Source organism: Staurois parvus, unplaced genomic scaffold (assembly GCF_062004578.1).
Source record: "Staurois parvus isolate SC_StPar_1 unplaced genomic scaffold, SC_StPar_1.0 ptg000439l, whole genome shotgun sequence".
In the NCBI taxonomy this organism is placed as follows: Eukaryota; Metazoa; Chordata; class Amphibia; order Anura; family Ranidae; genus Staurois; species Staurois parvus.
The window spans coordinates 9398879-9415737 of NW_028318235.1; the positions used below are offsets into that span (position 1 = coordinate 9398879).

At 40.5% G+C, this 16859-nt stretch overlaps 1 protein-coding gene across 2 annotated transcripts in view; it reads left to right on the top strand.

Moving 5' to 3' along the window:
• Positions 1 to 16859, top strand: part of CRTC1 (CREB regulated transcription coactivator 1) — a 222764-nt gene that overhangs the window by 165179 nt on the left and 40726 nt on the right. Inside the window, exon 11 of one of the 2 annotated variants that reach the window (XM_089687919.1) lies at positions 10450 to 10551. The exons of the other annotated variant lie outside the window; for it this stretch is intronic. Within the exon in view, the coding sequence (XP_089544045.1) occupies positions 10450 to 10551 (102 nt within the window). The remainder of the gene's footprint in view (positions 1 to 10449; positions 10552 to 16859) is intronic. 2 annotated transcript variants of the gene reach the window in all.

Genomic DNA, 16859 nt, shown 5'->3' on the forward strand with positions numbered 1-16859 from the left:
CATCACTTCTGTCAGGGGAATTTCTGGCAAACCTAAAGATGCCGATCACATTTCTATCTTTCCTATACACCAGTGATTTCTACACTTTGCTGTGGGAGACCAGCACTTTCAGTTTGTCGTCTCCCTTTTCAACGAATCAAGAGATTTCACAAAGATGCTAGCTCCGCTCTTGGCCTAGTTATGATTTCACAGCATCCATGTCACAGATCCTTCCGTGACCTGCTGCTGAAAAACTCAAACTGTCAGATGTCATTCCTTCCCTTTCCTTAGGAGGTTATAACCACAGGCACCAGCCTGTCAGGCTGGGGAGGGATACACAATCCCCTAACAGTCCAGGGCATCTCGTCCCATAGGAGTCTACGCTTCCTATCACTATTCTGCAACAGCGCAATAAGGCTGACTCTCCTTCACTGGATTACTCTTCTGCACGTTGACACTGTACACTTAAATGATCTACCAGGACGGAACCAGGAGTCGGGCAGCTCTTAAGAAGGAAAGTCTAATTCTCTTTTGAGAGAAGAAACCCATTTCAGCGCACTCCACCATCTACATTCTGAGTGGAAAATTGACAGGCAGACTTCCTAAGTCAACAATGCCTGGACTTGGGAGAGTGGCCGCTTCACTCTGAGATCTTCCTGTGTTGAAATGCGGAACACCAGATGTGGACACCATGGCCTCCAGATTCAACAAGAATCTTGACAGGTTATTGACCACATCCAAGGATCCCTGGCCTTTTGTGTAGAGGCCCTGGTGACATCTTGGAGCCTGATCAGTCTAGTTGATGCATTCCCTTCAGTGAAGGTTCTCCCTCAACTGCTTGGCAAGATAGAAGGGGAACAATTTCATCCTGATTGCCCCAAATTGGGCCAGGAGTCACTTGGTACACAAACATAACCAGACTTCTGGCAGACGAGCCTTTGACTCTTCCAAACAGGCCAGACCACCTGTCACAAGGCCCTCTATTCTACCCTGCTTCTCAGTCACTGACTTTAATGGTATGACTGTTGAAACCCATGTAAGACTTCCCTTTTCACTTAGCCTAGTTTGGCTGTAGCCAAAATAGGCACCTCAGGAATATTCTATTACTCACATCCTGGCTTTCCTACAGTCTGGTCTAGACCAACATATGGCTCTTAATGCTGCAAAGGTATGTTTCTACTCTGTCCATTCTGTTCCAAAGACCTTTGGCTTTACACACTCTTGTCGAGACCTTTTATACAAGGTATAGCTCATGTTAATCCCCCACTTCTGCCCTCAGTGTTCCTCTGGGATCTAAATCTGGTTCTTCAAAAACCTCTTTGAACCAATCCAGAATTTCCCATTGGAGAGGGTCTCATCAGCAAAGTTTCCTTTATGGTGACCATTACCTCCATCAGGCATGTTTATCTTATGTAGCTGTAAGTGGCCCTTAGACCCAGACCTACATTCCTTTCCAGGGTGGTCTCTTCTTTTCTCACCTCATTGAGGATATTGTCCTCCCTTCCTTCTGTCCTGCCTCAAAGCACACCAAGTAGACTTCACTCCATTGTCTGAATGTGGCCTGAACAGTTGTGGCTTACCTAGCTACAACATTTTTTAGAAAACCGATATCCTTTTTGTTGTACTCAAAGGTCACCCTGCATCTTACACCATAGCTAGGTCGCTCAGACAGCTCATTTCAAGAGCTCATGTCTGAGGAAAGGGAGCCGACTCCACCAAATAATTTGTGTTTCTTGGTCTTTTCAGCATAAACCATCTGTTTCATAGGTCTGAAAATCCACCACTTGGTCTTCTGTTCCTCTCCTTTTCAAAGGTTTGCCAGACAAATCTACACGCTTCTGATAATGTGAGCTTCAACTGCAAGGTGCTTCAAACTGTCATATGAGAGTTTCAGGTCTGTTGACTCTTTCCTTCTGAGGCGGTTTTCTGCTGCTGTTGCCCACCCCTTGTTTGGGGGACGCCCCATGGTCTGACTACACATCCTTTTGTCTTGTACTGTACAATTAAGATAATGGGGATAACCTGTACATTTTTTTTTATCTTTAAGTACAGGACATAGGTCCTTCCCCTTTTGTTGCTTTTGTTGTTTAGTTCCGAGACACCATATTTCTTCCCATCTGGGTGGGTCTGAAGAAGAAACGCGTTACCGCCAATTTTCATCATTGTGTCCTCTGCTGATGTCACATCCGTCCGGCACCATCTTGCGTTCCACATTGGTTAATGCAGCGGTCAGCAACACCTCCTCCTCCACAACTCGGCTATGCACAGACTGACTAGTATCGACCACCCATAGGGGATCCGGGCGTAACATTGACATGCCTGTCTTTGTCTATTTTTCAGTGAGTTGCCAATTTTGTGTGTGTTTTTTTGTTTTTAATAAACTTCACTATTAATGCTGCTTTTAATTTGGCGCCTCTTTCTTCTACTTAAAGTTTCAGCTTTGCTCTAAGGGCGCTGCCGCTGATGCCACTTATTGTGCTCCCTCTTGGATTTTCACATGGGCTCCCATATGGACTGTATTTACAGTCCATATGGGAAACACCCCTCCAGCACCAATTATTAAGTGTTCTTGCATGGCAAGATCACTTACGGTTATCTCACATATATATTCTTATTATAGCGTTTGTGGTGAAATTGGTCCCATAGGAATGAATGGCGGAATGTTCAAAACTAGTGGGAGCTGACAAAAGCTATCGTGTGAGCTGAAAAATCATGACATGATTTCTAAACTGCCATCAGTCCCTCTTTTTCAAGCCCACCTACACAAATCTTATATCAAAACGTTCAGCTATCCCTGCTGCCGCTAAAAATGTCCACGGCTAAGCCATAGTCCTGACAGTTTTCACAATATGACCATTTGTTTGCAACTCGCACCGCCCATTGACATTCATTGAAACTCCACTCTAGCCACCTCAAATTTGAAGGCAATTTCTAAACTGTGACTGTGCCTTTTAATATTTCAGACACATACTATGCATCAAAATGTAGGTCTGGGTCTTGTGATTCTCATAATATAAAGCTCTTCGCTGTAGGATTTATAGTTTTTAAAACTATAAATATAAGTTGAAATGCATTTCTCACTCTATCAAGCTTGCCATGTCCACTTTTTAAATTTGATCAATCAATTGGTTAGTGTAATGTTTACTAGCTTTACTCACTCCAAACACACTACACAGTTACTCTGCCCACTCCAACCTTTTCACAGTTACTCCAGTCACTCCAACCACACAACAGTTACTCAAGCCACTCCACCCAGTTACTCCGCCCACTCCAGTTGAAGACTACTGGTGGAGGCAAGAACACTTCACACAATTTCCCCAGAAATTGTAGCTTTTCTAGTTCTTTGTTACACTGAATTCTTTTCTAAATGCACGTAATATAACTAGATACTAACATTTTATAGGTAAGGTTGATCTAGGGAATATCCAATTGCCTCTTGGGGGATCAGAAAGGAATTTTTTTTCCCCTGCCAGAGCAAATTGGATTATGCTTTTGCCTTCCTCTGTATCAACTTTGGGTATAGGATTATGTATATGGGATTGTATTTTTTTTTTTTTTCCGCTTTTTATTGGTTTAACTAGATGGACTTGTGTCTTGTTTTCAACCAGACGAACTATGTAATGTGACCATGGGTTAGTTTAATAATTAGTAAGAGGTCAGCAATAGCTGTTTTTCTCTGGTTTCTTTTAAACATTACCCTCATTTCATTTTTTATTTATTTTTTACCGTTTAATTGCTGCCGTTAAACCTGAAGTGATTGATGGTAAAATATGGTGGTCACCAAGTAGACCTATACATAGATACATAGAAAGGTGATGGCAGAAAAAAAGACCAAGTGGTCCATCGAGTCTTCCCATTATTTTTTTTTCCCATTAACTTTTTTTTTTTTTTGTCTGCATATAGATCTGTTTTCCCCAAGCATGTTTTAAACCACTAACTGTTGCTTGACTTACTACCAATCACTGCACAACAATAGTAAACCTGCTGTTCATGAATGGAATCCATTCACCATGGCAGTCTGTTTATCTTGTTAAGTGATCGATTGTTCACCCAGTCCAGCTCAGAGTGGCTGGTGAAAGTACTGTGGGAGGGATGGCAAGTGGTTAATAGAGCATGCTGCTTGTTTTGCAGTATATGTTGGTTATCACGGATGGTGTTAATACACTGAAGTTTTGTGCATACGGCACATTTTTCATTTATTTCTTTGGAGCACATTGGATTTAAGATATCTTCATTCCTTGGATTGGGGCTTTTATTTTGTGCACTTTTATTTGGATATTGTTTCATATATTATTTAATATATTTTTATTTGTTTTTTTCGTGGATTTTTATTTTTACTTATCGTTTTAGCTCTGAGATCTATTAGAAGTGGTTAGGGGCAGAAGACATTGATTTCAATGACAGGAAATGGAAAATGAGATTGAAGGGGTGTCTGCAGCAGGCTGCTTTTTGTTTCCATCCACATGTAATCTCAGGTGGTAGATGCTTCAGCTTTTAGATGTCCACTGCCATAAATGGAATGTTACACAATACTATAATCTGGTAAACTGTGAATATTGTTTTTTTTTTTTTTATCTTAAGTGAAGCGTAGGTTATCCTACTCTTATGTATAAATAAGTGTCCTTTTGTATATAATGGCTTATGTTTGAAATGAGGCTAAAAGTTAGACTAAGCTAGGCAATCCGTGCCTTTTAAAAAGTATTCCTACCCCTTGAAATTTTCCACAGTTTGTAATGTTACAACCAGAAACATAAATGTATTTTTTGGGGATTTTATGTGATAGACCAACACAAAGTGGCACATAATTGTGAAGTCGAAGGATAATGATGGTTTTCAAACTTTTTTTTACAAATAAATATCTGAAAAGTGTGGCATACATCTGTATTCAGCCTCCTTTTACTCTGAAACCCCCTACTAAAATCTGGTGAAACCAGTTGCCTTCAGAAGTCACCTAATTAGTAAATAGAGTCCACCTGTGTGTAATTTAATTTCAGTTTAAATACATCTGTTCTGTGACGCCCTCAGAGGTGTGTTAGAGAACATTAGTGAACAAACAGCATCATGAAGACCAAGGAACACACCAGACAGGTCAGAGATAAAGTTGTGGATAAGTTTAAAGCAGGATTAGGTTATAGAAAAAATATCCCAAGCTTTGAAAATCTGAGTACTGTTCAATCCATCATCTGAAAAAGGAAAGAGTATGGGACAACTGCAAACCTACCAAGACATGGCTGCCCACCTAAACTGACAGGCCGGACAAGGAGAGCATTAATCAGAGAAGCAGCCAAGAGGCCCATGGGTAACTCTGGAGGAGGTGCAGAGATCCACAGCTCAGGTGGGGGAATCTTTCCACAGGACAACTATTAGTCGTGCACTCCACAAATCTGGCCTTTGTGGAAGAGTGGAAAGAAGAAAGAAAGCCGTAAGAATTCCTGTTTGCAGTTTGAGAAGCCATGTGGGGGACACAGCAAATTGACCTTTTTGGCCTAAAAGCAAAACACAATGTGTGGTGGACAACTAACACTGCACATCACCCTGAACACACAATCCCCACTGTGAAACATAGTGGTGGGAGCATCCTGTTGTGGGGATGCATTTCTTCAGCAGGGACGGGGAAGCTGGTCAGAGTTGTTGGGAAGATGGATGGAGCCAAATACAGGGCAATCTTAGAAGAAAACCTGTTAGTCTGCAAAATACCTGAGACTGGGGTGGAGGTTCACCTTCCAGCAGGACAACGACCCTAAACTTGCAGCCAGAGCTACAATGAAATAGTTTAGATCAAAGCATATCCATGTGTTAGAATGGCCCAGTCAAAGTCCAGACCTAAATCCAATTGAGAATCTGTGTCAAGACTTAAAAATTGCTGTTCACAGACACTCTTTGCAAAGAATGGGCATAGTTTTAGTCTATAGATGTCCTAAGCTGGTAGAGACATCCCCAAAAAAGACTGTAATTGCAGCGAAAGGTGGTTCTACAGATTGACTCAGGGCGGCTGAATACAAAATGCATGCCACACTTTTCAGATGTTTATTTTTTAAAAACTTTAAAACCACTTATTTTGCTTCTACTTCACAATTTTGTGCCATTTTGTGTTGCTCTATCACATAACATCCCAATAAAATACATTTGTTTTTGGTTGTAACATGACAAAATGTGGAAAATTCCAAGGGCCATGAATACCTTTTCAAGGCTCTGTAATGTTAAATGTAAAATGTTTGAGTCTTAGGAGCAATGTACTTGGTCAACTTAAGGAGACTTGGAAAGCTTTGTCTGCTCTATCTATGTGCTCTCCCATTGCTTTTTAGTGTCCATTCACACCTACCAAAAATAGGTGTGTTTTAATGCATGTTAACAGGTGTTGGTCTTTTCATTCCCCAAGGACCCAATGCCACAGAAAGCACACTTTATCTTTTTCTTTGCATTACAACATACTGTGTATGTGCTTTATTGCATGTGTAGTAGTCAGGCTGGGTCTGACAGGTGTGAAAACAGCCTTAATGTTCCAATCTCTGGCTCTATTTTGCATATGGTTGATCTGTATTTTTTTTTTTTTTTTATTGTGTTACCACATACAGTTTTTCTGTGGTGGCTTTTGAGCTAGTAAATTGTTTAACTTGTGAGAGTGTACCTGAACAGAATATAGTGTAGCTTACTGTTAGTCAGTGAACACAAAATTATTGATAATGTGGAAATGCATCTTCAATAGGATATGCATTTTAAACACCAGTTTTTATGTACTCAGACTCATGAATGGTAGTGCGCAAGAACCAGAGTTCTTTTTTTTTTTTTTTTTTTTTGTGTGTGTGTGTGTGTTAAGGCGATAGGCTTTATGATGTTTGATTTCACAACCCTACAACTATCATTTTGGTTTTATGGTTTTGTTTTTTTTTTTTTTTAACTGAAAAAATATTAGTCTTTGTACACTTTCAGTACTTGGAGAAGGTCACTCTTTTTTCATTAACTCTATGGATCTGTGTGGTTGACTGCTTGGGAAAACTTGGGAAAAAAAGCAGTTCCAGTAAAGTGCACATTTGTTCACAATTTACAAAATATTCTGGTCTTTAACCACCTCCTGCCCGCCGTATAGTAATATGATGGACGCAAGGTGGTTCTCTCGTTCTGGGAGGACATCATATGACATCCTCCCATTCTAACCGCGTATTTGCGGCTCCCGGAGCACGCAGCGCGGCAATCGGCAGTGCACTGTGTCCCTCGGATGCAGCGGATCACCGATCCACGGAAAGAGCCGAAGATGTTGGCTCGGTCGTGTGATCAGCTGTTTCCAATCACAGTGAACAGGGAAATGCCGGTTATCGCCATTTCTCTCCTCTTGAGCTGTCACGCTGACAACTCGTTAGGAGAGGAGAGCCGGTAATTGGCATTCTGCGGAGGGGGACATGTACACTGATCATCAGAGTACTGATGATCAGTGTAGCCCCAGCAGTGCCAGCTGTCAGTGCTCATCAGTGCCACATGCCTGTGCCTTCCAGTGCACATCCATGCCACATCAGTGCCCATCTGAGCTGCCTTTCAGTGTCACCCATCAGTGCCAGTCAGTGCTGCCATTCAGTGCCGCCTATCAGTGCCATATATCAGTGATGCCTGTCAATGCCCATCAGTGCCACTTATCAGTGTCCATCAGTGCAGCCTATCAGTGCTCATCACTGCAGCCTCATTAGCGCACATCAGTGAAGGAGAAAAATCACTTATTTACTACATTTTATAACAAAAACTAAGAAAAAATACTTTTTTTCAAAAATTTTCAGTGGCTTTTGGTTTAAGAAAAAATAAAAAACCCAGAGTTGATTAAATACCACTAAAATAAAGTTCTGTCACAAAATGCTAAAAATTTCATATGGGTACAGTGTTACATGACCGCGCAATTGTCATTCAAAGTGCAACAGCGCTGAAAGCTGGAAATTGGCCTGGGCAGGAAGGGGGTATAAGTGCCCTGTAGGCTTGTGGTTAAAATGACTGAACAATTGAAACTGCTTCATATACTGTAGTTGTCTGTTGTATTAGTGGTCTCTTGAATCTCTTGATTCGTTACCCACAGTTGAAGTAACTATAATTTGTACTGTGAGAAGTTACTGAATTAATTCTGAAATCCGAAGTACAACCATTGGCACTCAAGTGTGAAACAATACATTTAGGTCTATACAGTGCAGAATTGGCTCCAGATTTTCTCTAAAAATAAATCTGCTGAATATGGAGTTGGATCGAGAGCCTTGATGATCCTCCCAGACTGCAAATCTCTTAAATTATACTGCCAAATAAACAGAGTGCATCGGCATATTGTAAGATCCTCCTTAAAAAAAAGCAAAAAAAAAAAACATTTTGCACTTATAAGTATTTGGTGTAAGTAAGCTCATAGTCCATAAAATCCAAAGTCTTGCAGATGTCCAACTATCAAATCCTCATAGCCAGCATAGGTGCTGCCTCAATCGTGCATAATGGCCTATGCATTTCAAGTGCATATTTTCTTCATCCGAGCTAACTCGGATGAAATAAACTTGCCTTTAGTCTATTCACATCCCAAATACTTCAGTTACATATTCCAACATGTTAGTCAATAGGGCCTCATGCATACAGGGCTTCTGTTACACCCCTCTGAACAGCAGACCTCCTGGATAGAGAAAAGCCACTCTAAAAATGCGGTAAAAGCCATGTATTACAAACAATTTTAGGTGCATTTAAGTTTGTCAAGTGTTTGAGCATTAATGGATTCCATTGGCCAGAATATTGATTTATTATGGCCATTAGAATGCGTTAATGCTCTAACGCTAGATGCACGTTCAGGATTTTTTCTGCTCTTCAGCTTCTCTCCTGAATGCACTTTTTGGTGGGGTTTTTCTCAGCCTGTAAACACTCCTCTAATTCTGTAAATACCTGTGTGTTCATAGACAAGGACATGTAGGTTTGCATAGAGGTGCTTTTATGAACTAAAATACAAAATGCCAAATGCCTGTAAAAGCAGCATTTTTTTTAAGCCTAGTGTGCTTGAGGTCTAAAAATAATTACATCCTTTTGAATAACTAAAAAGTAAAAAATCTCATGCAAATATCTGCTATGATTTCTGAATTTTGTTACCTAGTATTTAAAAGGATGTAATGATTTTTATTGACCTAATGTATGCCCATTGTAAGTGTAAAGATATATTTTGTACATATTTATTGTTTTAATTTATGGTAATTAGGAGTGATTACTAAAATATGTCAAAATGTGGAAGGACGATTTGAAAGCTAGCTTTTTTAGTTTGAGTTGGCACAATTATGCACGATTGAGGCAGCACCTAGGTTAGTCGGACATCTGTACCTTCCGATCCACAAGACTTTACATTTTATGGACTTTGGGATATGCACTTGCATCAAATACTTGTGAGTACAAAATATTTTTTAGTAAAATGTATTTAAGACCTTACACTAAACCGATGCACTCTGTCTATTTTGGAAGCAATGAACAAAAAAGTGATCACCCATAGATAAGCTTATGTAGTTGTTAATAATTAGCATATGTAGCCTGACTACTAGAAAAAGTGTACAATAGATAAAGTTTAAATAAGCAAAAAAGGCATGTTTGAAAAGAAACACTCAGAAATCATAAATGTGTAACAATTTTATAAAAACACACATTTTCCAGAGTTTTCATACAGTGTAGTGCTGATATTTTCACACTATTTTGCAAGAAGTGTTTCAGGTTGCTCATTGAGACAAGAGCTGGAAACCGTTTAATTTTTGCTGCAGTTGCAGAGTTGTAGACTTTAGATCCTGCCTGGAACATCCCAAAACGTTTATATTGTTCATCCGTTCATAGAAATTTGCAACCATGTGACTTCTCTCTTAAGCTTCTACTAATGCGTATTTGTTAACCCATCCATTGTTCTGACAACAAAAGCAGAACTTGTGCCATTTTTCAGGTGTCTCTTTTAAAGCAATTTAAACATGGTGCAAGGGTTTTGGAAATGTAGTAATTAAATGTAACGTTATTGTACTATTTAGTATTAAAGTGTATCTCTATGCAAAACCTTTGTTTTGGGTGGCATAGGTAAGGCTTAGATTTCTTTCTAAGTTTTCATTGCTGTCTATTGTTGGGTGGCCATTTGGGGAAATTCACACCTATTTTTCTACATGTTGAAAAAGTGAGTGAAAATCTAAGGTTTTAGCTGTCCCCAGAACAAAAAGGAAGGGGAAATATTCCAGTGGGGATACCCTCTATCCCATTCCTAAACCATCCAAAACAAAAAAATGGCTATACACACACTTTAATGTTGTGTTCAAAAATTTTCTTTTTTACTGTGAATACAAAACAGCCACACATACCCAGAACTGAGAGATTTCTAGATCTGTGGTAACAGCGTATGTATAATATGTATATTTCCTTAAATGCTTGTCATAGTAAAGGAAATTCCCAGTGGTTATTTGTATAAATATATAACTTGCCAGTGGTTTTTAACTTTGTGTTATTCTGTAGGCCTCTCTCCAGCAGTACCGCAGTAATGCTGGCTCCCCGTCCAACCAATCTCCCACTTCTCCTGTCTCCAATCAAGGCTTCTCTCCAGGCAGCTCCCCTCAAGTAAGGGAATCTGTGCCTTGATTTTGTTGTAGGCTTTAAGTCTTACCATTGCAGCCCCATGGTCTGTCACTGTACCTGTTGTGTGCTCCATGATAATCTGGTCTCCCATCTTGTTGCGTAGAATCATAATTTAGTATTGTGAGTTCTGTAGATGGTGCCTGTGATTAATGAATGGTGTTTAAAGCAATTTAGATATAGATTTTGAAAGAAAATATTGTAGCGTTTGAAATGCAACTGTGTACAGTGCTTTTTCATATCTAATTAAAGAATCGGAAGATGAAAGGGCTGATATGTATTCCTTTCTTGCCCATTGAGGGAGGAAAGGAAGTCGTTCACCTTTTGGGTTATGCTGCCACCTAGAGTGGCAAACAAACATTTGGGCATTCCAGGATAATCCTTTCCACTACTAGCATGTCTTAGTTTTTCTTCTAGTGTTGTCAGTGGATGGACATTTTGTTCCTTCGCTCTGTTTGGAAGGTTATCTGATTTGTGTTCAGTTTGACAACACCATAGCGGTGGTGTATGTAAACCATCAGGGAAGCACCAGAAGACTGACCTGAGATCGGTAGGCTGGATCCTGTTCTGGGCAGCATTTCACATTTGCAGCTTTTCTGCTATGCACATACCAGATATGGTCAATTTTGCAGGCAGACTTCCTAAGCTGACAGTGCCTGGATTCAGTGTGGAAAAGGGGGCTGGGGGGGGGGATGAGGTCTTCAATACCTATGTTTCACTTGGGGGATGACGGTTGTGGACCTTTTTGGCCACCAGTTTCAAAAACAAACTGGACAAGTTTGTCTTCAGGTACAGGGATCTTGTTGTGAATTCCCCCAATCTCAAAACTTCTTTCTCGTCTTCTTTTCAAAATCGAGATGGAGGACATTCCAGTGACCATCAATGTTTAGGACCAACCCAAGTAAATGTGGTATGCCATCCTGATTAGACTGCTATGGCAGTACTTAATTGGCTCTGCCAGATCATCAGGAACTTCTGTGCCAAGACCTGATTTGCCACCTTGCTTTCATGGTTCTAAGTTTCTGTGGCATGGCTGTTGAAGCCCAGATTCTGAGGGACAGGGGCATCTCTGATTCTGGGATTCCTATGATTCTAAAAGCTAGGAAGTCTACTACTTGCAAAGTTTATTGGACATGGAAAGCTTACTTGTCATGAGTGCTAGAGCTTTCACCATAGGTGTTCCTTTTTGTAGGATGAATTCTCTCCTTTTTGAAGCTGGGTGTCTATAACTGCTTGGCCCTCAGCACTATCAAGGACCAGGATTCCACCCTTTTTCTTGCTTCTGAGACAATGGTGTCTCCTTGATAAAGAACCTGGTTATATACCAGGTTTTCCATGCATTCTGCCCCCTGATCGCCAACCCCCCCTTGTATGTTCTGCTGTGATTCCATGATTGGAGTCTGTTTCTCTCTGCATTTCAGGAACTGCTGTTTGAATCTATTAGAGCCATTTTTCTCTATTCCCACCCACAAGATGGTATTCTTTTGTCTACAGATGACTTTTGTCTAAAGTGAGTGTCTGAACTGGCAACCTATTTCTTCAAAGAGCTATTTCGGCTCTGCATAGGGTCAAGACAGTGTTGAGGCCCAGGACCTCTACTTTCCTGAGGTAATTTCCACCTGTCATCTCATCAGGACATTGTTTTCCCCTCCCATCCTTCTGTCCAACCCCAGTTCACTAAACACTTTTTTGCTGCCATTGCTGAATGTGATTCGAGCAGTGAGACTTGTCTGACAGGCATTGATTTCTTTAGGAAGGCTGATTCCCTATTTGTAATTCCGTATGGACCCAATGAGCATGCTTTGCCTTCTCTTTCCACCATCTCTAGGTGGCTTGAGCAGACCATCATCCAAACTTTATGGTTCCAAGGATTGGGTTCCACCCTTGTTAAGGTGTACTTTACTAGATCTGTGACTGATTCTTTATCTGAGCGTCAAGCAATGGTTTCCCAGATTTGCAAAGTTGACATCTGGTCTTTTATTCACATGTTCTCCAAGATTTGCTTGGTGGTTGTTGTGGCCTCATCTGAAGCCAGCTGTGGGGGTGAGGTCCTTGGGTTGGCTCTTTTGAGCTACAGGAAAATTTCAGTTCTCTGTTGGGTCTGTCACCACTTGTTTGCTGTGTTGCATATCCCTCAGTTGGACTGCTTTTGGGAATCCCGAAGGTGAAAGACTTCTTGTGTCCCTCAATGGATTATAAATAGGACTTTTTAACTCACTGGTAAAATCTTTCTTGGAGTCCATTGAGGGACACAGATCTTATCCCTGTTTTTATGGTCATGTTCTCAGTAGTACTTTGCTCCAAAAGTGAAGCATGCTGGTGTTGAGAGGTGTTATACTGCCTGGGCTACAGTGATGTATTTTGGGATTTTTTGTTTTGTGCCAGTGTTCAGTCCTCCTGTAGGTGGCAGTATAACACAAAGGTAAGACTTCTGTTACTCAGACTTCAAAAAAAGGATTGTATGGTGAGTACAACCGTCTCTATTTTACAGCTGCATCAAGGAATAGGAAGCATATCTGAAATCTGTTTTCAGTGTAAAAATGTGTATGTAAAATATTAAGCAATTACATTTTTACATTTTCCTCAATGTTTTTTTTTTTTTTTTTTTAGAAGAATTTAATAAAACTGCAAAAAAATTAAAATATAGGATTTCAAGGCTGAAAGGAGCTCCCGTTTTTTTTTCTCGTTTTTATTTGGACTGATATACATATCAATGTAAAGCTGTATGGTTCGTGTTGTATGTTAAGGTTGTATGTTGTGCATAAAAATACATTTCTTCATATAGAAGGCATGCTGTATACATAAAATGAGTGTTCTACTCCTAGGGGGGTGTGCTGTATGCTGACGTTTTTGACACATTGCAAAATATCACTCTAGTGAATAGGTTGCAGTGCAAATGCTGTAATTTAAATTTTGGCCAAACATCAAAACACCTCCTAAACATATCTGTGTATCCATATGGTTCATCCAGAATGAAAGTGGAAATTACTCCCTTAGTAATCTCTCAAATGAAGTATGAGTAAAATAGTGACTAGGGATACTTTTATAAGCTTTGCAATAAAACAAGTCACACATCATTGGTCATAATATCAATTATAAACATAGCCACTCAGTCATAGATTAATATTCGCTAGGTATCATACACTTTCCCTGGCAGTATGTCCTAAATCCTGACTGGACAACTGCTATAAATGCCTGGGAGTGGTGATGTCACCATAGGCTTTTTTATGTCCCAGCCATTGTCAGCACTTCCTCCCGTCCCCTGCAGCTGCCGCTGGCTGACACAAGGGAGCAGGATGATGGGACCAGGCTGGAGTGGGCTGAAAATAGGCAAGTATATACATCTGTTTTTACACAGGTTAGCCAGCATAGGTGTTAGGGCTTTCCATAAAGACTACCATTGTCATATTACCAAACCAGCCTTAGGTCCTCACATCTGTTCTAATTTAAATGCCCAGACATGAATATTCTAGCCAAAGTTCTAGCCTCTTGAATAATTCTCTCAGCCAGCTTATACATAAGACCCATGTAGACTGCCTGCCAGGCATTTGGAAACCTTTCACTTGTTATATAGTTCATATTATATGTATAAGCCCCTAGCCTGCTCTAGATCCCTGTAAGCAATATTGCTTTCTCTCAACATCTTCAAGGCCTTCAAAACCTCGTCTTAGCAATTTTTTTCCCTCCAAAAGTGGTGGGTTTGGGAGAACCTTTTAGCCTAGATGGCTGCATCTTGTGCCTAGCTGTCGTCCTCAGTATGGAGGCTTCAGCTTCCCTCTATTTTTCTATGTACCAAATAAGGTTGCCCCCCTATCCCCGATTCTTTTTATCTTAGCCCTGGAGGCTCGATCCTTGCTAACCTATTGTTTTGCTTTGACATTTTACTGTCCCCCACAGCACCCTTCTCAACTTATCCCATATGCTTTGATTTTGCAGCTATTTCATGGATCAGGGTCAACGAGACCAAGACAAAAGAGCTAAATATTACCCTTCGCCCTCAACCCTTCTTTCTATCAATTTCAAATGAGTTACATCTCTACTTGGCCTTCAACCTTACCCTACTTTGGCATCTATATTACCACTTTCTTTAACTTGTTATATAAAACAAACCGCCCACTCTAATTTAGAGATCAGTCCAGCCTTGCGACCACCTGGTATTCGCTCCCCTTATTGTAAGTTGGCAGAATGCATGCTATGAAAATGTTTTAGCCTTATTTATATTTTAGACTACAAATCTCCATACCCAACCACATTCTTGAACAGCGGAAACTCTTAAAATTTATATAGTATGCACAGATACCAAGACTAGCTGCACATGTCCTATACTGCTGCAATTTGTCTGGTGGGCTTAGTGTTGCAATTTTCAAGAAATACTATACCACAGCCCAGATGGGAGCCTTTAGCATACCTCCATGCAACCCTTGAGTTGCCCATATGGTCCTATCTGGATATTTGAGTTCACAAATTCCAATCTACAACCTGATTTGGGTTACTCTGAATTTCAGGCCCTCTTATACTGAATCCCACTTTGCAACAATACCTGAAACCATGTCAAATACTCCCAGTAACCTGATCTCATCACCCCACCTTCCCCTATTGGGTAGTCTACACAATACTTCATTCCTTCCAGCTTATGAAAACCCTCTGGTCTTTTGATGGTGATCCATGAAAAATATTAAATAGGTTTATAGTCTAACTACTAGAAAATATTGAACCGGTTCAATATTTACAGAAACACTGGAAGTTCCCTGAATTTGCTTGTTTTTTCTTTTTTTTTTCTTTTTCCAATTAACCACTTCATCTACCCATGTATGTGTGTGCCGCCAGAAACCTAATTTCTCAGTTACCTAATGTACAGTAAACCTTTTTATTGTTGGGGAACAAAATACTAAAAATTTATAACCACACTACATACATGTATACTAGGTTTTCCAGACAATGGTTGTACAAAGGTGGTAACTAAACAATAAATGTAACCAAAAGGTATTAGAGTCAGTATTCTGTTGAATAAACATGCAACGAGTAGAGGCACTGAGCCTTTAAAACTTAACTTAATAGTCAATAAGCAAGAAACATAATGATTGCATTTAATCTAAGAGTTGTGAACATGAAATATGCGTGGGTATAACTCGAAAATCATGTTCAAGTGGCTGAAGGTAAAAAGTAGAAATGAAAAGGGAAAAAGAAAGGAGAAGCGAGATGGTGAGAGAGGTCAGCTGCTCTGAACATGCCCTAGACTCAGTCCACATTTGTGATGGAAGATAAGGGCTCAATTAGAGAATCATCAAAACCTGGTGAAAGGAATTGATCCACCCAGAGTTGCCAAATTTAGGGATCAAATAAACCTTTTCAGTGGACATTTCAATGCCAGTTTCAAATGCATGCAGAATAGCTACAGTGTGTGGAACTAGTGCAACATTAAGCAACCATTGGAACTGATGCAGGAGGGCAGCCATCCTGCTATCAGCAATCTGCTGGTCTCATTGTGGCAATGTCTCTGAACTGTTTTAAGCAATTTTCGAAAGTGGTCTCTTGTTTCGTCCTGCACATATGGCCCAAAGGTCTGTAAACTAAACCGCTTCTGGCCAATGGTGGAGGGGAAAAGTTGGGTTGACTGGACAGTATTTAGAAGGTGCATAGCTGCAGGCGGTTTTCGCTTATTCAAAGCAGAGAGGCAAGTGTACAGGGAAAAGGTTTCTTTAGGTTCCCACCTGTGGGTAAGAGGCATAGTGGTTCTTGATTGGAAGGGTGAGGCAAAAGGGAGGAATCCGTGAGGTCTGCAGGTCATGGTGTTTGGGGAGAACAGGGTATCTGCACAGCAATAATATGAAGTAACAAAGATCTTTACATACCAATTCGCAGGTTTATCTGGGCTCAGAGCAATGAATTGGTTAATTCTTGATCAGGAGAGCAAGGGTAAGGAGGCTTGGCTCGATGCTCTGGGGCCCATTTATCTCTCTGTGATCTGAGTAAGAATGCTGACTTTGTCTGAGTGCCCAATTAGCCCAACTATTTCAGTACCTGTATAGCTGTGATTCCTATGAAACAGAAGATTGCCAGCACAGTTGCTAGGGAACGTGCAGGGCCCAGGTCTGATTTGTCAGGCTTTCCTGAGTATGTTCTTTTATGTGAAAGAAATATATTCAACAGAGTGTTTCCGGGTGCTGCTTGCAGGCACTCTGTGGACTCTTGTTAATTTTTAAGGTCAGAGGTAGGTGGTTTGTCCAAAAGTGTGTTCTAGATCACTTGGAACAGTGGCCCCCAGGTTTGATCCATTTATGACTTCTGTAGTA